The sequence below is a fragment of the Erithacus rubecula genome (assembly GCF_903797595.1).
Source record: "Erithacus rubecula genome assembly, chromosome: 11".
In the NCBI taxonomy this organism is placed as follows: domain Eukaryota; kingdom Metazoa; phylum Chordata; class Aves; order Passeriformes; family Muscicapidae; genus Erithacus; species Erithacus rubecula.
The window spans coordinates 16,748,674-16,769,059 of NC_136663.1; the positions used below are offsets into that span (position 1 = coordinate 16,748,674).

The 20,386-nt window shown below is 42.3% G+C and overlaps 1 protein-coding gene across 7 annotated transcripts in view; it reads left to right on the forward strand.

Moving 5' to 3' along the window:
* PAX3 (paired box 3) overlaps window positions 1-20,386 on the forward strand; it is a 77,757-nt gene that overhangs the window by 46,144 nt on the left and 11,227 nt on the right. For 4 of the 7 annotated variants that reach the window (XM_079315667.1, XM_079315665.1, XM_079315663.1 and 1 more), the window contains 3 exons: window positions 6,864-7,069; window positions 17,095-17,260; window positions 18,327-18,541. In XM_079315667.1, the coding sequence (XP_079171793.1) occupies window positions 6,864-7,069; window positions 17,095-17,260; window positions 18,327-18,541 (587 nt within the window). Of the gene's footprint in view, window positions 1-6,631; window positions 6,697-6,863; window positions 7,070-17,094; window positions 17,261-18,326; window positions 18,542-20,386 lie in introns of those variants that run through there. The other 3 variants (XM_079315666.1, XM_079315664.1, XM_079315671.1) reach the window with 2 other exon arrangements.

Consider the following 20,386-nt stretch of genomic DNA (forward strand, 5'->3'; position numbering starts at 1 on the left):
ATAGTCAAAATGCCAGCAGAACTGTTTAAAGGCAATTCTACTACTTGTGGGTATTTCATATTGCATCAAGTTCTCTGCCTGTTTTCTAGCAAGGTTCTATTTCTTTATATATTTGCTAATTCCTAAATTTTCACTTTTAATAGAAAACAAGAGGCATGTAGCAGTATTAGCATGTTTTATCATTACCCATCTGGGAAATCTTTTGTGGCTCCTTGTTTAATTCTTTGTTTTTTTAAATTTGATTTTGTTTTTCCTCTTAAAGAAAAGGAGTCCAGTTGATAACAAGTTTTGGACTGTGCCTTGATAGGCTGAAACTTGGGATGTCCTCTTACCCCGTGGATATTGAAGCACAGAAAATGAATGTTGAATTGGGCAAAATTGCAGCTCTGAGTATCATTAACTTTATCCAAAAGTGCTTTGGTGGGAGAACCTAAACTTTAGGGGTGTTCTTCTGTTCCTTGAAGCATTTTATCTTAGGTAAACATGGCATTCAGTGGCTCTAAAGAGCTCACAGGTGGCTGTGGGGGGACTCGGGACCCCTGAGCTCGTCCCCTGCTGCCTGCCATATTCATAACTAATCTGTAGTCTCCTCCCCGGGCTGCAGGCACTCGGGGAGTTGTTGAGTGTCAGAGTTTATTTGTCCTGGTTTGATTAGCACAGACCTGGCAGGGTGTATTTTCTTTTTAATGGCTCCTTGCTGTGACAGTGAGGTTTTGGGAGGAGGAGGAGGAGAGGGGGGAGCCTGGCGTCATGTTTCCCCAGGCAAACATAGAAAAATGAAGGGCTGATGTGCTGGGAGGGAGAGGTGCTCTAGAGCCTTCATTATATTTTGTATGGATATAAAAGCCTGCTTCTAAACAGGACTGATGAGAGGGAAGGAGAGAGGGTTACCATGAAATAAGGATGCTGTTTTATCTTGCTGTGGACTTTATTTTGCGGAAGAAAAGGATGCTCGGTGCGTTTCTATCTTGTTGGCTGTTAAAGGCCAGCTGCTGAAAGCCTGCCCCACACAAACGATGCTTGGGGCAGGATTGTCCCTCTGGCCGCCCGCTGCCGCCGCTGGCTGTGCAGAGGCGCGCTCGGGGGGCGCTCGGCCCCTGCCGCCCCACCCGGGGCAGTTCTGCCGCTGCCCTGCCCCTCCGCCGCCGCTGGAGCCCTCACCTCTGGCGGGGAGAGGCGGTGCTGAGGGACGCCTCCAGGTGCGGAGCTTGGGGAGGGGGAGCTGGATTAACCCCTGCTGTGCATCCCCCTCGCCCGGCTGCCCTCCGCAGCCCCCCGGCCCGCCGCCCCCGCCCCCGCCGCAGCCGCCTTTGTGCCGCCCGCATCCTGCCAGGCAGGTGTCACAGCCCTGAATGCGGGCAAAGGCCCCGCTGATGGATACCACAGATGGAGCGTGGAAATCGGCCCAATAGGCCTCAGCCACAGGCCATTTCTTAGGAACCAACAAAAGCCTCCAAATAAGTCAACAAAAATCCCAAAGATCACAAAGAGAAAGTGTCATTTGTCATTTGCTGTGGGTTTGTGTGGGGGAGGCGGCCCTGCTGCACTCCCCTTGCCTGCACCCGAGCAAACACGAGGAGGTCACTCGGCTCGCCTGGGCCTGCATGGCTGCGGGATCAGACGGGACCGGCAGCCACGCTGCCTGGGGAGCCACAGGGCCAGCAGAGTGAATAACCAGAGCCACAGGGCCAGCAGAGTGAATAACCAGAGAGCCACAGGGCCAGGAGAGTGTATAACCAGAGAGCCACAGGGCCAGCAGAGTGAATAACCAGAGAGCCACAGGGAGAGCAGAGTGAGAGCCCAGAGCCACAGGGCCAGCAGAGTGAGAGCCCAGAGCCACAGGGCCAGCAGAGTGAATAACCAGAGAGCCACAGGGCCAGCAGAGTGTATAACCAGAGAGCCACAGGGCCAGCAGAGTGTATAACCAGAGAGCCACAGGGCCAGCAGAGTGAATAACCAGAGTCACAGGGCCAGCAGAGTGAATAACCAGAGCCACAAGGCCAGCAGAGTGAATAACCAGAGAGCCACAGGGAGAGCAGAGTGAATAACTAGAGAGCCACAGGGCCAGCAGAGTGTATAACCAGAGAGCCACAGGGCCAGCAGAGTGAATAACCAGAGAGCCACAGGGCCAGCAGAGTGAATAACCAGAGAGCCACAGGGAGAGCAGAGTGTATAACCAGAGCCACAGGGCCAGCAGAGTGAATAACCAGAGAGCCACAGGGCCAGCAGAGTGAATAACCAGAGCCACAGGGCCAGCAGAGTGAATAACCAGAGAGCCACAGGGCCAGCAGAGTGTATAACCAGAGAGCCACAGGGCCAGCAGAGTGAATAACCAGAGCCACAGGGCCAGCAGAGTGAATAACCAGAGAGCCACAGGGAGAGCAGAGTGAACAACCAGAGCCACAGGGCCAGCAGAGTGAATAACCAGAGAGCCACAGGGCCAGCAGAGTGAATAACCAGAGCCACAGGGCCAGCAGAGTGTATAACCAGAGAGCCACAGGGCCAGCAGAGTGTATAACCAGAGAGCCACAGGGCCAGCAGAGTGTATAACCAGAGAGCCACAGGGCCAGCAGAGTGAATAACCAGAGTCACAGGGCCAGCAGAGTGAATAACCAGAGCCACAAGGCCAGCAGAGTGAATAACCAGAGAGCCACAGGGAGAGCAGAGTGAATAACTAGAGAGCCACAGGGCCAGCAGAGTGTATAACCAGAGAGCCACAGGGCCAGCAGAGTGAATAACCAGAGAGCCACAGGGCCAGCAGAGTGAATAACCAGAGAGCCACAGGGAGAGCAGAGTGTATAACCAGAGCCACAGGGCCAGCAGAGTGAATAACCAGAGAGCCACAGGGCCAGCAGAGTGAATAACCAGAGCCACAGGGCCAGCAGAGTGAATAACCAGAGAGCCACAGGGCCAGCAGAGTGTATAACCAGAGAGCCACAGGGCCAGCAGAGTGAATAACCAGAGCCACAGGGCCAGCAGAGTGAATAACCAGAGAGCCACAGGGAGAGCAGAGTGAACAACCAGAGCCACAGGGCCAGCAGAGTGAATAACCAGAGAGCCACAGGGCCAGCAGAGTGAATAACCAGAGCCACAGGGCCAGCAGAGTGTATAACCAGAGAGCCACAGGGCCAGCAGAGTGTATAACCAGAGAGCCACAGGGCCAGCAGAGTGAATAACCAGAGCCACAGGGCCAGCAGAGTGAATAACCAGAGCCACAGAGCCAGCAGAGTGAAAAACAGAGAGCCACAGGGAGAGCAGAGTGAATAATCAAAGAGCCACAGGGCCAGCAGAGTGAGAGCCCAGAGCCACAGGGCCAGACAGAATGAGCACCCAGTGAGGCACAAGGCCAGCACAATGAACAGCCCTGGTGAGCTCCAGATCTGCAGTGGTGTGAAGGAGAGATTCTGTGAAATTAACCTTGCTTAAATAAAGGACTGAGAAGATGGATGTGTGGAGGGTAGCTAGCTAATAAACTGCTACCAGAACCCTCCCTGGCCTTTGCTATTCTTAATTATTTTTTTCCATTGGCCTTATTTCAGTGAGATTCATGGTTATACAGAATTCATTCTGGCTGTTACACTAGTAGGAAGAGATTTTGCAACATGTTATTAAAAAATGTTACAGCGTGTGAAGAGCCGCAAGAGAAGCTCTGCTTCCTCAGGTCGAAGGATGATAACCTCTCCGTGATAACCTCTCCCCTGCCTCTGTCAGGTGCACTGTGTTGCAGCCCTAATGCATGGGCTTTAAATGGTTGTCATGTTATTGTTATTTAATTATTCAAATGAAATGTCTTGCTGAGAGGAAGAACAGCCCGCAGAATGACCTCTTGTGTGTCATTTTGTTACTTGGATTTTGCCCCGATGTGTCTATTTACAGTGTTTGCAAAAGGGATGGTTGCAGAACTCCAGGTGACCAAATGCCTGTGACATTGGGCAGTGGGGTTTTGCATTTGTGGTGATAATCGGCATGCAGCGTTTCCTTAGGCCACCAGATAGGTCATGAGCAGTTAAGGGACAAATCATTTCTCTTTAATTCTGTTTTTAATTACTCTTTGTGACTCAGCAACTGGTAGTGCTGTTGCCTGCCTCTCCCATTTTGAGCTGTATAGTAAGAGGGGTTCCAGTGACCCCAAGAAACCCAGTCAGGGAATCTCCCAGGGCAGTGAATCTCCTTCTGTTTATTACTTGAGGAGTTGGAAAATTAGGAGCATTAGGACATGTGTAAAGGTCAGTGATATGCATGTTTTGTGTCTGTGGAGGTGATGCATGTAAAAATAACCCACCTAAAATCTCACCAGCTTTGCTGGTGCTGAACAATATTTTTGAATATCATGGAAATCAGCAGACCTGTTAGTGAGATACTGCTTAGAGAGAGGGCAATGCACTCTTGACTATTGAACGTATATAAAGTATATATTTCTTGGATATATATACAATTTTTGTGCTTAGCCAGTACTCTGACTGCCTTCTCACCTGAACAAAAGTCTAATAATGGTATTTTAATAGGAAAAAAATAAGAATAAAGGCTTCCTTGATGATACCGATATTTAAGAATACTTTGTAAGAAATAAAAACAGTACAGTTTGTAGTACAGACATGTAGCTATCCTTTGAGGTTACATTTGTCTGACTTTAATATCACAGGACAAATTAAAAAAAAGAAGCCAATGTTTTCAATAAAGCTGCACATAGCAGCCAGGCCTGGCAAAAGGTAAAGCCAAGGAAAGCAGATAGGTATGAAAGTTGTTTCATGTGATATACAATTTTCTCCCTACTTTAATTTTATTACTTTCTCTTTAAATTCTTGCCCTTGATTACACATATTGTTCTGGACTCTTAAATGCTATAGCTTTTTTTTTTTTTTTGATTGGTTTACCTTTGTGCCTTACATGCACTGCTTAATGAAATATAAAGTGAAAATGAAATGAAGTCAAGGTTTTAGTTCTACATTCTTTTGCAGAAAGGAATGAGAACATAGGAAAACCTGTCAAGATTTTGCAGGTCTTTATAAAACATTTAAAAAAAAATGATATGTCTCCTGATGCTTCCCATTCATTTGGCGAGGGAGTTCACTTGAGAAATTCAGCAATAAATATCTCCTTTAAGTTGCACATTTTAAGCCGGCTTTTCATAGGCATATACATAGATGTTTGAAGAAGTTGTACACATAGATGTGGACTCTGAAAGAGCATTGAAAGAGTTCCTGACATCTTGGGGTTTGACTTCCTTTTCTTTTAAACTCATTGCACACAATTAAGGCAGCTATGGTCAGAGAAGTTGTCTCCCAAAGGGAAATTCCTGTACTCTGTTTCAGATCTCACCACACCAGGTAAGGGCAGAGTGCAGTGGTAGCCAGTGTGACCCTGCTAGTGTGGCTGGTGTGCTCTCCTCCAGCCTAGCTGGGCAGTGAGAGCTGCTCTGCTTAAGGTGGGTGATTTGTATCTGAGACTGACATTGGGGAACTATGTTTAAAATATCCTAGATTTCTTTTTGCTCTTGAATGACAGCATGGAGCCATCCTGCAGGGTTGTAACTTGGCAGCTGCTGAGGAAGGCAGGTGTGACTTGGGATCCTGGATGAGAAGGCTTGGGATTTGTCACTAATTCAGACATCATATTATGTTAATTTTGGGATAGTCTAGATTGCCTGTTTAATAATGACTGGGCTTGAACTGTTTAGGAAGGATATTTGTGCTGATTCTCCTTTGTTCTAGAGAGCAATATTCTCAAGAATGAGAACCTCTTAGTCCAGTCTTACTTGGGACAAACCTTCACTGCAAGTAAGAGACTCTGGGAGCTGATGTTTGTTCACTATATTGATGCTGAGATCCACAAGAGTTTCTCCTTATGTTGGGTATGCTGGGTCCAAGATATTGATGCTGTCTGGAAAATGAAGATATCTTTTGCTAAAGAGCCACTGGTCTAGATGTAATAGATGTAATTGGTCTCTTTTCTTTTTTTTTTTTTTTTTTTTTTTTTTTTTTTTTTTTTTTTTTTTTTTTTGTGTGTGTGCAGAAATTAATAAACTTTTTAGCTGAATTGTCTGAAAAAGCACTTTGTGTTTCTCATGCTCTAAGTAAACAGATTAGCTGTATTTATTAGCTCAAACAGCTTGAGTGAAATTGGAAAGGTAAGATAGCTAGAAATGAACCTGGTAGGGGGTTTTAGCTGGAGCTTGAGAAACAGTTTGCTTCCAAGTAAATGACATTAAAAGGATTATATTAAATCAATGCCTATATCAATAATTTCTTTGGCATTGTTGAAACAGTAGCAGCAGCAATGCTTGTATTTCCATTGAGCAAACAGCTTCAGCATCGCTGGGGAGTGTCTGCCCTCTTTAGGTGGTTTCCCTTGAAGACTCAGGCAAGAAGGAATGCTGGTTGCCTGGACAGCAGCTGATGCAAGTGAAGACTGGCTTTGAAAGTCTACTCTCTTGGTTCATTATTACTGTTTGCTGGAGAAAGTGAGTGTGGTTGGGTACTGAAGAGGTTCTGCTGCCTTCACTTATAGATCTGGATTCAGTTGTAGCTGGAGTTCACTCTATGGCCAGGGGAAACAATGCTGCTGGGGTCTGGCTGGCCCTCTCTGTGACCTCACTATCTCCATGTCTGTGAAGTCCAGAAGGAATTTCTGTATTGATTTCTCTGTAAACTGCTGATTGCAAGAGTTGGTATCCCCATCCTGGGTCATGGTGATGCTGTATGTGGTTTGTTTCTTGCTGGCTTTTCTCAAGTACTTATTCAGTGTTTGTGAGGGGCCTTTGGTCCAATACAGCCTTCATATGAAAGAATGTTATTGATTCAATATTTTGCTGTTCTTTCTCCTTAATTAAAGCTAATATTTGCCTTTTTTTTTTCTTTTTTGAGCATCAGCACCTCAGTCTGATGAAGGCTCTGACATTGATTCTGAACCAGATTTGCCTTTAAAAAGAAAGCAGCGTCGCAGCAGGACAACCTTCACAGCAGAACAACTGGAAGAGCTGGAAAGAGCTTTTGAGAGGACACACTACCCTGACATTTACACCAGGGAAGAACTTGCACAAAGAGCCAAACTCACAGAGGCTCGTGTTCAGGTATGTATAATATAAGCTGCCTGATGAAAGGAGTTTCCTTTTCTGTTAGCATGTGAGTCCTTTTATATTCTTATATGATCCTGCTCTGGAATAGAAGGAAAATGTGAAACAACATTGTTTACAGCTGTGGAGTTTTTACATCTGTACGTGGATATTGGTTTTACAACCGTTTAAGAGAACTGCTTTGAAAAACCTTTTGTGTCTTCCCCATTAATTGTTCCATACCTCCATAAATATAATACAGAGTCTTTAAAGAAGAAGAAAGTCTGATATCTCCATTTGTTTGCTTTATGCATTTGACAGCACTCTGCATGTAATCAGGTCAGCTGTTGGGCCCATTTATGGTTGCTTAACTGATTTCATCTGTTGTTGTCTGGGTCTTCCAGGCATTAAAAAAGGAGAGAAAAACATTTTTAAAGGACAATGTGTCTACAGAGCCATGCAAGTGAGCAAGGTGGCTGGTGCAGTATCTACAGTTCACTTTTAGGTTAGATTTTGAAGTTGACTTGGTATAAACCCTGTAATATCTCTTTTATCCCCGTTCTCAGTTTAATTCAAAAGAAAATAAGCACTCAAATAACTTCTAAGTCTTCACAGCCTCACGTAGATCTTGGCTGTCTAAAACAAGTTAATGTACCAGAGCAGTAACATGGAGTTGATTTAATTTTTTTTCAAAAGCACGAGCCTGAATTTTTAGCTGTTTAAACCCAGGAAAATAGCAGCCAAATTATCCTGGAATAAACTGCATCCTATAGTTCAAATTTCAATTAGGACTTATTCTGTTTAATATTAAAGAAACACATGCTGTGAAAAGTTTAATACAGCAGGCAGAATCTTCTGCTGCTCTTTCACCACTTGACATCTATGAATTGCTGGGAAAAGTACAGTCCATTTAAATCAGTCTGAGTTGCAAGTGTTACTAAGCAAATGTGTGGTTGGGTGACAAGCAAAATGTTGAAGCTTGTGGTCTAACAAAGGAAGAAAAATGAGTGGTGACTTGTGGTCTGAGCAAGGATACAGGTGAATTTGGTTTCTTTGGTGAGACTATTATGTTTTGACCTTTGAAACTCAGCCTGAGGCATTCACACTGTGCAAACTGAAATAAGCAATACAAAACACCTCTCTGACTTTTTAAGACAATCATGCCTATTGGGACATGGTTGTATTATTAAGCATCTGTCTTGAAAGGCTCAGATTTTTACCTGCTAAATGTTTTTGGAGAAAACTTCACGCCACATTTCTTGTAAGTGTTTGTTATGACTGTGGGAGAAAATCAGATGTGTGGATGAATTTGTCTGGAAGGCAAACTCAGCTGTGCATGACTTTTCTTAACATGTTTACTAAGTGAAATGCTTGCAAAACAGCTCCATAGATAGACTTGGGCCAGGTAAGACCAAATCCAGCCCCAGGAATCATTTGCACACAAACATAACAAAGATAACTTGCTTCACAAGTGTTGTTAGCAAGTCGAATGGGATCTAGGAGATGATGTTTTGGTCTATGTTAGCTTCAGTGGAAAAATACGATAAAAAGAAAAAGACCTTGTTCATGTTTTTTTAAATCAATGACCCACAGCTAGAAGAAAAGCAGGACTCTCATTAACATAACAGCTGTCTTAATGTGGCTTTAACCCTGTGACTTTTTACATTCCTCATGGCTTCCTTGGTTCCCTCGAGACACATCCTGTCTCACACAACTCGTATGATCTACAGCCTCACAAATTCCCCAGTACCTCTGACATGGATATTTTACCTAACCCAGCATGGAAGAGAGTTCCCAGTCAATCAATGATTAAAATACCAGAACAAAACCTTTCTGGATTAAAGATGAGCTGGAGTTGAAGTAACCAGCCTGTGGGCAGTTTCCTAGTGCACTCCATCTGTCTGGTACACTTGAAGGCTGGCAGAATGATTTAGCAGTGGATTAAGGGATACAGGATTTGCCTTATCAGCATTCAGCACCTCTCTATAGCCCCTTAAAATAGCCACGTATGATGGGCATGAAATAAAAGACGACCTGTGAAAAGAAAATAACCCTAAGAGACTCGAGGCTGAGAAGGCTGGATAGCCATACTGAAGTAGCATTCAAACTTTCTTAGTCACACTTCTTTTTTGGTAACATTATGACAGAGACCAGAGATACCAAATTTTATATGGATATATACACAAAGATCTCTTTGACTGCTTCCCAATAAAGCATTATCTAAAAAGCTGGCTCTTGCAGCCTGAATCCAACCAAGCACAGATTTTTTTTTTTTCCTTTAGAGCTGTAAAGTCCAATTTTGTACAGTTGTTTTATATTGTCTAGGTAGTTATTTAGTTGATTACAACTAGATCAACCTTGCTATTTCCTCAGCCCCTCTGTAGTCCTTGCCTCTCATGTTTTGTTTTCTCTACCCTGCCACTCCTGTGCTTCCCCTTTCCATCTGTTCCCTGAGGCCATCTATTACTCTTGTGAAAGGAAGAATCTTACACCACTGAACCATGCTTTTTCTCACTTTCCCACTGCTGAAGAGTAACCAAATGCATGTTTCTTACCTGGTTTCTTGGAAGCGGGGAAAAAAATTTGCCTCTGGTGTGGGATCAAGTGTAGAACATATCAGCCCCTAAGGGGAATTTTTTGAGAGCTACAAGCAACTGAAAACAGACTTTACACTGTGAATGTTATTTGTGTACCTAATCATGGGAACAGGAAAGGCTTTTGGGGAAAGGAGTGTTCCAACAAACTCCACATTGTAAGAGTCACGAGATGTGTAACTATAATCATGGCAAATATTTCAACACTGGGTGCAATAAAGAGTTAAAATGCTCCCTGCAATTCCTCCTGCAGCACTTTTCCACTCAAGTACTGTTGAGTCCTTTCCCCCAGTGTTTGATCCTAGATGTGGTGTGGAGCCAGGATAACCTCTTCTGCTGCCTCTTCCAAAGGCACTTGCTCTTCTCTGTACATTAGATGCAGAAGAAACAGAAGAGCTCTTTGGTCTTGTGAGTTTATGAGATAAAATTCAGATAGATAAACACAGTTCCAAAGGAGGATCCTTCCTTTAAAAATTAAAAAAAAAGTAATGATACTCTGGGCATGTGAATATTTGCATATTTTGAGTAAAAATTGCAACCCTGCAGTGCTTTACCTGTCCAGTTTAAAATCTCATTAAAACCATCATTATGTTGCAATGCAGTCCTTTATGTCTGTGGCCTGTTTTTACTGACAATCTGAAGGCATGTTTGAAAAATGAATTTATCTCCAGTGTAGATCAAAGACTCTTTCTGCGCTTTTTAACAGTGGAGTTATGGTTTCTGTAACAAATGCTGCATCAGGAATGAAGTGGGTAGTATCTTTTCTGGCCACTTTGATTCCCACATCAGGCTCGTTTTTAGACCTGGATGAAGTGGGCAAGCTTTGGCAGCAGCTTGGGGCCTGTTTCAGGTAGATGCTGGGGAGTGTTTACATCAATCTTTTGGCAAAGGATTTTTAAATAAGGTTCAGGTTTGTCCTGTGGCTGGGCAGGAACCTGCCTTGGCCAACAGGGGCTGGCCATGCAGGCAAATCTTTTGGGGCTATGTGTTGATGGCAGCATCCCAAATTTCCAGAAATGTGTTGCATGAGACTTGTGTATTGGACCATGTTAAGGAGTGCCCCAGCTGTAGGGATCCTTGGGGCAGGAGGCCCTGCTGTGAGAAGCAGCTGGCACATGGTCTGCCTGTTTAATTCCAAATGCAATGGGAAAAATTTGTTTGGATTCTTTTTCATCCATGAATAATGGTGAAAAAGAAGGGCACGTCAGGAAGAATTCTGAATCATTACTATTTCCCACCCTGAAGAGTTTCTTCTCAGCCAAATCCCAGTTTTAAACTGATTTGCTTGAAGACATTATGAAAAAAAAAAAAAAAGAAGTTGTTTATCAACAAAGCATGTCTGAAAATTTAGGCAGATCTCTCCAGGCTACTAGCATGGAATTGAATGTTCCCATGTCAAACTTGTAATCATCTTGTAAGCTATTGTAAAAACCTTATTATAACCTCAACAAATAAGTCCCAAGAGCTCTAATGTCTCAAATAGCTAGAAGAAAAAATATTAAAAATATATATTTTCAATGTTGTGCTTGCATATTATTTTCTTTGTTGAACTGTTGTACAGTGGGAGGGAAAGAGTTTGGAGAGGAGTGAGGGGAGAGGTGAGAGAAGTTATGACTCTTGAGTTAGTAGTAAAGTTTAAAGGCTCTGAAATCCAACTTCTCAGCTTTAATAGTCTGTTCTCAGTGGAAAACAGTGAAGAGCACTCCCTGAGAAATCATTGGAGAGGGGGAATCTGTGCCAAAAAAAAGTCTTGCTTTCAGCTCCTCTGAAATTGTTTGAGCATACACACTGAACTGCCCAGTCTTATGGGATGAGGCAAAGGAATGTAGGATGGGTTCAAGAACACTCAAGACCTTTCATCAGATCTTTGCAGTTATTCCTGATGTGGTTTATGGATAATTTCTGATGCCTTTTCTTGAGACTGGACTTCTTGCATCATAAAAAGGCTAAAGAAAGAAAATGCTGTGTGCATCTTTGCAGCAGATAACCCTGTAATTGCAGGTCCCCCTCCCCTGTAAAGGGGAAATTCTTATGGGTAAGTTAACCAACTGCATTCATATGCAGGCCCAAGAGGACATTTTTAAATATAAAGGAAAAGAGGGATGTGATTTTGATTGTCTCTTTCTGGTCCCTGCTGCCTAAGGGTAATAATTAGTGTCACTTTAACTTATAAATGCACAGTTCAATTTGCTTATTACTCAATAATTTTCAGAACTATTCAGCCGCAGTTTTTTAGAAGAATTTTTGTAGGACTGAGTCAAAGTTTTCTCAAAGAAATCTAAGAGATCGGAGTACGTTGGATCACACTGGGAGGTGGTTGGAAGTCCCTATTCCCTTTGGCACAGTCTAGTGGCTTTTTGGCCTTGTTGTTTTTTTGTTTTATTTTGTGTGTGGTGTGTTGGGTTTCATTTTGACTTTCTTTGCTTTTTTTTATTTTTTTTTTTTTTTTGGGGTTTTTTTTTTGGTTTCTTTGTGTTGTTTTTTTTTTTGTTTTGGAGTTTTGTTTGGTATGTTTTCCCCTTTTATTCCCAGCCCCCAGTATGTTTTCAAAGAACTCTGGTTTCTAGCACACTGATAACTTGTAGTATCCTAAACAGTATCACTTCCCATCCCCATAAAGAGCAGGATTCAGCAGGCAGGGAGTCCTCAGTATTGTGACATTCCCATGGGTGGCCATGGCAGGTTGCTCTCAGCAGGCTTGGGCACAGCTTTGGGATGCTGTGAGGGGACATGGTGTGCATCTGTATGCAGTGGACCTTATTCCTATGTAGCTGGGGGTGTGCAGATGTCACAGTCAAGCTGATTTTTCACCTAGTTGTGCTAGAAAGCAGTTCTGTTTCTAATCTCTTTCTTCATCCTATGGCTGCTCCCTGGCAGTGCTCTTCCTGCAGCTCATCATACTGATACCACGGTGAGCCAGGATGGAAACTTGTCCTACTGCATAAAAAAAAAAAAAAAAAAAAAAAAAAAAAGAAAAATAGAAAATGGAGGATAAAAAACTTATTTCCTGTGCATGCCCTCAGAAGGATGCTGAAATAAGGGAGTTCTGGCATCTGCAGGGACTGCAGGAGCAGACACTGAGGGTGTTTTTAGAAGTCATACTGCCATGTTTTGCAAAGGGAATAGAGTCAGCTCTGCCTGGGCTGGTGGAGCTCAGCTTTGTTTGCAGTTTCCTTCTTCAATCACCCCTCTTTCCAAGGCACCCCTGCTGCTTCTGGCACAGCCCACATTCTTTCCCTGGTGGAATATCCACTGAGGACTCTGGCTTCCAGGATGGTCAGACTTTGTTTTGAACATGGGAATTTTGTGGAAAAGGAGAGGTGGGGAATAGTGGGGTGGGGGGGGGGGAGGCAGTTACCATGAAAAATATAATGAGGAAAAACTGAACCAACCCCTCCTTCCCCCATCTAAAATCCATCTAAAATTAGAAGTGCCATTAATAATACATCAGTCTTTTGACTTTTGTGTTTCTGGCACTCACGCTTGCAATGGTCAGGACTTTGTATAACAAAATATACACGGGTTTTTTGAAACATTCACATCTTGAATGTTTTGCCCTGTTGAATCAGAAATCTTTTTGCCTTAAAAGCACATAGAGCGCTCTGTGTTTATGATCAGACTGTTGAAATGTCAAGGCTAATTACACTAGTGTATTCCCAAGTGAATAAATGCATCTTCTAAGGAATATCCTGTTGAGACCAACAAAATAAAATATTGGCATGATCACTTGCAAACTAGTTTAAGAAAAAATGATAATAAGAGCCAGGATCCAAATATCAGGAAATAGAGATAGAAGAAACCTATTAGTTCACCTTATCCATCTACATTGGTGCAAAATGCAGTCTTTATGTTCTGTAGGAGAGTGATTTCTTTTTTGATCAATCCAGTCCCTGGTGCTTGAAAAACTGGAACTCTGGTACTTTGTTCTACAATTCATCCACTTCAGTTCTGTTTTTGAGACATAAATGTTGACCAGACATTGGGATTCAAGTTTGTTTCCAAATCATCTGGATCATTTATATTCCATCTTTGAAAGTAACACAGGAATCGAGGAGTCCAAGCCTCACTACGGTGAGTGTGACTTGGCTCCTGTGCAGACATGGTTTTTGAATGCTTGGGTCCCTCAGCCAAGTCATGTTTCCTCTGTCCATTTTTAGATATTTAGAGTTTGATTTCTGTTGTGCCCACTGCAGGGTGACACTTTCTCACAGTGTAACACTTGGCATCTCCTCCAGGGACTGCTCAGTACTGCAAGCATCCCTGCAGCCAGGTGATGATTGTACCTCTGAAAAGGAGGTTGTGGGAGAACAGGAGCATCCTATGGGAACCTGCTAGATTTGAAAAGGTCACTCATAAAATGAGGATTTTGTCATGTTGGTGGAAGCTGAAATCCACTGCACATAAGGGGACATTGCATTTAGATCATGTTGGAAATGTGCAAACAAAAGAAATTACTTCCCCAGGTGTTTGCAATATGTTTCTAAGCAGACACACAGGCTTGTGGTGACTGAATTTATTTTTAAGTCTTGTCTTGAGATTAGCAAAGTTTTTCAAGATTTCAAGTGTACATGGATTTTTCATGATACATGAGGATTTAAGAAATGAAAAAAATTCTGGACTCTTGAAATAGATCACGGCAACTGACTGTAGTCTAAGGGAAATATTATTACTAAGATCTCCAATAATGTAATTTAAAATAACATATAACTACTTCTGATTAAACTTGAGATTTGACTAATTTTAATAAGCATTACATAAAATGGAAATGAAATACTTAGGTTTGAGTTATTTAGGTTTCAGTTATTTAGTTTTTAGTAAATTTTTCTTGATTTGGTGGCTTTTTAAATTTTTGTTTTCTTATGTGCCTGCACCATTCCATAGTGAGGAACTTGTATGGTATTAGTGGCATAAGTCTTCCTCTGCAGTCTTGAACTGGTTCAAGGGGTTTTGGTGAGTTAATTTGGGACTAACTCTGGTGCTAGTCAGGTGCCACCTGCCTTCCTGCCACCAGGGAAGGCAAGAGGCCAGTGCCAGAGGACTGTGCCAGTGCCATGTGACATGGGTGCCCATCAAGTAGCACCCATTTAGCACATCCCAATCACACAGGACTGAAATGGCAACACACAGCCTTGTTTCTGCACAGCCCAGCCTGGTTTCTGCACCCTGCAGAGTCCCACTTAATATAATGGGGCTCCAGATAGCAACACAGCTCTGTGCAAGGATGTCCATTGTGTGGCTGCTGCAGACTTTTTGGTACTGTTGAGGGTGTCTCTTTCAGGGATGTCTAATACATATCTGCAGTTGTGGAAAAAAATGCAAGTATACAAAATGAGCCAGAAATCTGACTGCAAATAAAAGTATAAAACTTGGCATTTATGTAAATCGCTTACTACTGAATTAAAGTTTAGGATCTGACTCATTTTAATAATGATCTGGATTTTGAAGGCAAATGCTTATCTGTAGAAAAAACAAAATCTTGTTTCATCACTTTTCTGAGTGAAATCCATTCACATAGCATAGTTCAGTTCATGTTCCCAAAGCACTTGGAGATCACAAGATAACCCTCTTGACCTGAAGAAGAGAGAGTGTCAAGGAAAAAAGCCATAGTTAATGACCCGGGTCAGCTAATTACAACAAGGTTTGCTGTTTCTGATCACTCTTTGACCTCCATTATCCTTCCTAAGTGTTCTTTGGATCTTTAGCAAGGTCTGTTTCTTGCTCTACAGACTGAATCTAGACCCATCCTCGACTACTGCTCACTGCAGGTTTTGCATCTCCACCCTGGTGCCTTGTCCCTGCCAGCTGCTTTCAGAAATGGTTCATGTGGAGACAGAGAGGGGGGTAGTATGTACAGCAAAACAACAAGAGAGGGATTTGTGACAGAGAACAGAGGCTCCACCTATCCCTCTGTCCTAGATCTTAAACTGGAGTGGGAGTGTATAATTGAGGAGTAGGTGTTGCGGCCAAAGGAGGAGGCAGCTGTGCGAACTGAGCATCTCATTCTGAAAAGAGGATGAAGTCAGAACAAACTACATGGTGACAGATGGCCTATGTCAGGAACCAGATGGCCCACTGAGTCCCACCACTCCTGTCATGAAATAGCAAGCGGGGAGAAGCCCACAGTGTAGCCCAAAATGTGATTGCCCTCTTGTGTGAGGGCCACTCATGGTTTATAAATGGTGTTCCACTTAGAATCTTAGTCTGTGATGCCTGATTCATATGCCAGCAAGGGCTGCTTGCTGGAAGGGTCACAGATCTAAGCCCCATCTTACTTACACAAATACATCTATGTGTGGCTCATCAGCTAACATGCCTCAGCCAGGCTGCATTGCAGGCTGTGCAGATCTACTTTATCAGATCTTAACACTCAGTTCAGGTCTTATCTAATTAATTGTATCTGTTGATGAGCACTGCAGCTGCTCCAGGGTGTAGGATTATGAACAACTGGCTTCTTGCTTACAAATTTGTGCAGTCTCTGTTAGCTTAACCAGCCATTCTTCCCCTCAGTGCTCCACCATGGAGCTGAGAGCTGTACTCAGGAGCTTGCTCTGAGCCCAAAACAAGGCAATGTGCCTGCACCCTGTTCCTGACTCCTTTCCCTTTCAATTTGTGATGTGTGGAATTGTTATAATATCAAAATTAACAAATATGTTTTGCAACTCCTATTATGTTTGCATTTGTGATTCTTTCCTCTTCATACCTTGGATGTAGTATGAACCATCCAAGACTTGGAAAACTTAAAACACAAACTGAGAATGAGGTGAAGAAAAGCAGATTTATAGCTAAAATGTCCCACAAATCCAAACCCCATCTGGTTGGTGTTCTGTCCTGGGAACGGATTTCAAAGTGGTTCTGAAATGCTAATCTAGTACTGAAGTTCTGACCTACTGTTGTAAGTTTATTAAGACTTGTTTCGTACATATGTGGACACATGAAAACTTGCTGGGTGGGATTTGTGTATTTTGTACATGGGGCTTGTATTTTTCTAATTAAAAGCTTAAGGTTCAATTGGCCATTAGGGCAATATAGTATCTAACAGGGCATTAAGGTATGCCAGTAACTTGCCAGGAATTTAAAGACAATACAGTACATACTAAATAGCTTTGGCTGGCACTTAGATTAAATGGAGAGCTTTCCCCTTTCTCATTAAATCTGGCACAGTAATGGCAGTGATTAAAAAAACTAAAGCTTGAAAGAGTTGCCAGCTTTTTTCTCAGGAGAGGCTGAATTTGAGAGGAAACTAGGGATCAGAGTTCCTGTGTTGAATCTGTTGGACCATGGAAATGTGTGCCAAGGGCACCTTTCTTGTCTAGAAGCACTGAGTTCAGTGTGCATCTTTTGCATCTCTCATCTCAGACACCGAGCGCGTTTGAAACACAAAGCCACTATTTCTGATACATCTGTATTAAATGTGCAAAAATCAAACGTTCATATTTAAAACATTTGCAGGTCTGGTTTAGTAATCGTCGTGCCAGATGGAGGAAACAGGCAGGAGCCAACCAGCTGATGGCTTTCAACCATCTGATCCCTGGAGGGTTCCCCCCCAGCGCCATGCCCACTCTGCCGACGTACCAGCTCTCTGAGCCCTCCTACCAACCCACCTCCATACCGCAAGGTACAGTAGCCCACAGGTACTTGGTTCAGACATGTCCCTGGGGGGTTTCCTGTGCTCAGCCAAGAAATATTTTCTTTTCTAATGTGTTGGCTCATTTAGGGTCTGACTCAGGGAGGACCCTGCATGCCTGCTTGTTTTAAGCATGTAAGGACTCATATTTTTGCTGCAAGAAAGGGGTAGTTCCATGTGAGGGGTGCTCTCCAGAGAAAAAATCACCTTCTGCCCAGCAGATATGCAGCTTTGGTAAAGTGATGGATACTCTTCCCTGTCACTGCATTGGTCTGCTTTGCTGGAAGTGTCTGGTGTGATGTAGGAGATGAGTGCGCTCTGTCTTTGTTGTGACTATCAGTGATGGAACATTGGAACTTCTGTAAATACTCTGAATATTTATCTGATGGTAAAAAAACCAGCTACTCAGACTGCCTTGTTTCACATCAGACAGTAGCCAGTCTCAGTAGGGTAAATTTTTTTCTTAATGTTATCAGAAATTCTGTGAGCTTTGATGGATTTGAATGGGAAGGAACAGACCCTCAAATCCAGGCTTTGTAATATATTACTATTAAATAAAGATCTTATGAGTGAGATTTTATAAAATAAGTTATGTGTTCTTAATGCTTCCTCCTTGAGATTTGGATCCTTGGTTGAGGTTCTAATTGAGGGAATTTTTCAAAGCCCAGGGCTTCTCCCATCCATTGCTTGACTTGATACAAACCACGGTGGGATTTCTGAGCTGTGACCAGAAGGGTAAAGCCAATCTTATAACTAAATAAATATTTTCCTTTATTTTTATATATAGACATATATACTGCTGACAATATGTGCTCACTAAGGGTTGCCTGAAAACCACATGTCTGCTGTTATGATATTTACAGTCTGTTTAAGAATTTTTTTGTGTAAACTCTTAGGCTGGTTAAATATACAGTAATATTATAGATTTACTTTTCTTCTTAGCCAGTATTTAGATGCAGGTTCTGATGCAGTTCTCTTAAGCTGAGCTACACATAATGAACTTATTATGTCAGAAGTAAAGGAGGAAAACATATCAACATGTTTCTTCTGCTTCCAGCCGTGTCTGATCCAAGCAGTACCGTCCATAGACCTCAGCCTCTCCCTCCAAGCACTGTACACCAAAGCAGCCTCCCTTCCAACCCAGAGAGCAGCTCTGCCTATTGCCTGCCCAGCACCAGGCATGGATTTTCCAGCTATACAGACAGCTTTGTGCCTCCGTCCGGGCCCTCCAATCCCATGAACCCTGCCATTGGCAATGGCCTCTCACCTCAGGTCAGTCCTGTGTTTTCAGACAGAGGATTTGCTGTATACCAGAACCAAAGAGTCTATTCCCTCAGGCCACAGTATAATGAATTGCCAAATTTAAACCATAATGTATTCTTTATATAAGCCACATGATTTCAGTTTGCTAGTTTCCTTTTTTTTTTTTTCTTTTTAATTTTTTTTTCTCCTACTGGCTGAATGAAGAGTCATAGCTTATATTTAATTTCAACTGATTTATAATGGAATCATGCAGGCTTCATGCTTGCATTCAGTTTTCAAGCATTTGTAATGTTGCAATGTACAGCTCTTCTCCTGAAGATCCATGGCTAGATACAGAAAACAGATCTTGTATTTTTCTGTGAATAAAATATCTCATAAAAATAACCTCATCAAGATTTTACCAAGTGGTCCAGGAAAATTATGGGCAAGTTGTATGATGAGAGTTCCAAGGACTGAGAAATGTGTACTGAGATGAGCTATAATCGAGTTATAAATACACAAATTAGGAGTGTTACTGCTCTTTGGCAATATATAAATGCATGAATACCATAATTGTTTTTCTAATTTGCGTGAGCTCTTTTAAGGAAATCAGGTTAATAAATTGCCTTGATAATTGAGTGTCAAAAGATTGGTTAAATTTTCCTACACATGGCATCTGTCTGAAGCTGACATTATTAGTTAAAGCTTGAATAGATGGTAGTTTATTTTATTAGCAAGAGCTTTGCCCAGGTGCTTGGAAAGAGATGTCCACTAAATTCTGAGGAGCCACAAAGAGGATGTAATCTATAATTACAATCAGGAATCTCTTCAGGGCTGAAAGTGAGAGTTTTAACAGCTTTATCTGCTTTCTACCCTTTTTTCCTCTCAGTGGTTAGAAAAACAGAGAGAAGCTCAGAATGACACAAATGAAAAGTGAAAAGACAATTATACTCAATTACACACTAATCACTGACTATCACCACTGCCTAAGCAGGGAGAGGGCATTCTAATAGGCAGAAAATGAGATTTTAATGGCACAAAGGGTGGCCAAAATAACGACTCGTATATCTTTGCCTCCTTCGTTTTCTTCAACTTGTGGTTTGCATCTCGGGAGTGCAGTTCCTGGTTCCTGTGCAACGGTGATAACTCTGTGCAGCTGAAAAGTTCAAAGGCACTGGAGTTGAAAAGAATGAATAACAAAGGCAATGAAATAAACATTTTTGCCCAAAGGCAAAAGTTCATAAACCCTTTTTTGTAACGGTAAATGTAATTAAGATTCACAGATTCCTATAGCATAGAGTGGGGTACAAAACTTTATGGCTTGAAACCTCAGGAAAAAAATACCAACAGAAAAACAAATGGATGTACTTCCAACAAGACTTGAATAGATTTTGTTTGAAAGAATTCAGATTTCTAAATGCAAACTTCAACAAAATCCACAACATTATAGTAGTTGTTTCTTCTTTTCTTTTTTATGGCTAGCTTCATAGTGTGCAAGGCTTCCACATTTTTGACATAATTATCTATCTGTTTTTCAATGTTAATCCATAAAAAGTAGTTGTTAGTGTCAGTTTAAATGTGTGTTGGTTCTGGTTATGGAAAATGTGATCTTTTTTTTTCCTGTTTCACAAAGCTTTTATTGTCTGTAACACAGAAGTGGAGCACAACAGTAAAGAAATCTTGTGATGGCTGGGCAAAATGGGACAAAAATGTGAGGGCAGGTCTCCTCCTGCCAAGGTCATGCTGATTTGAGGTTTGATGTAATCAAAAGGAGATTCTGTGCTTTTGTACACCCAGTCTTTACACTAGGGGACCACTGTTGTTTTGTTGTTTGTTTGTTTGTTTTCCTTAGACTTCTGAAACCTTTCTCTAACC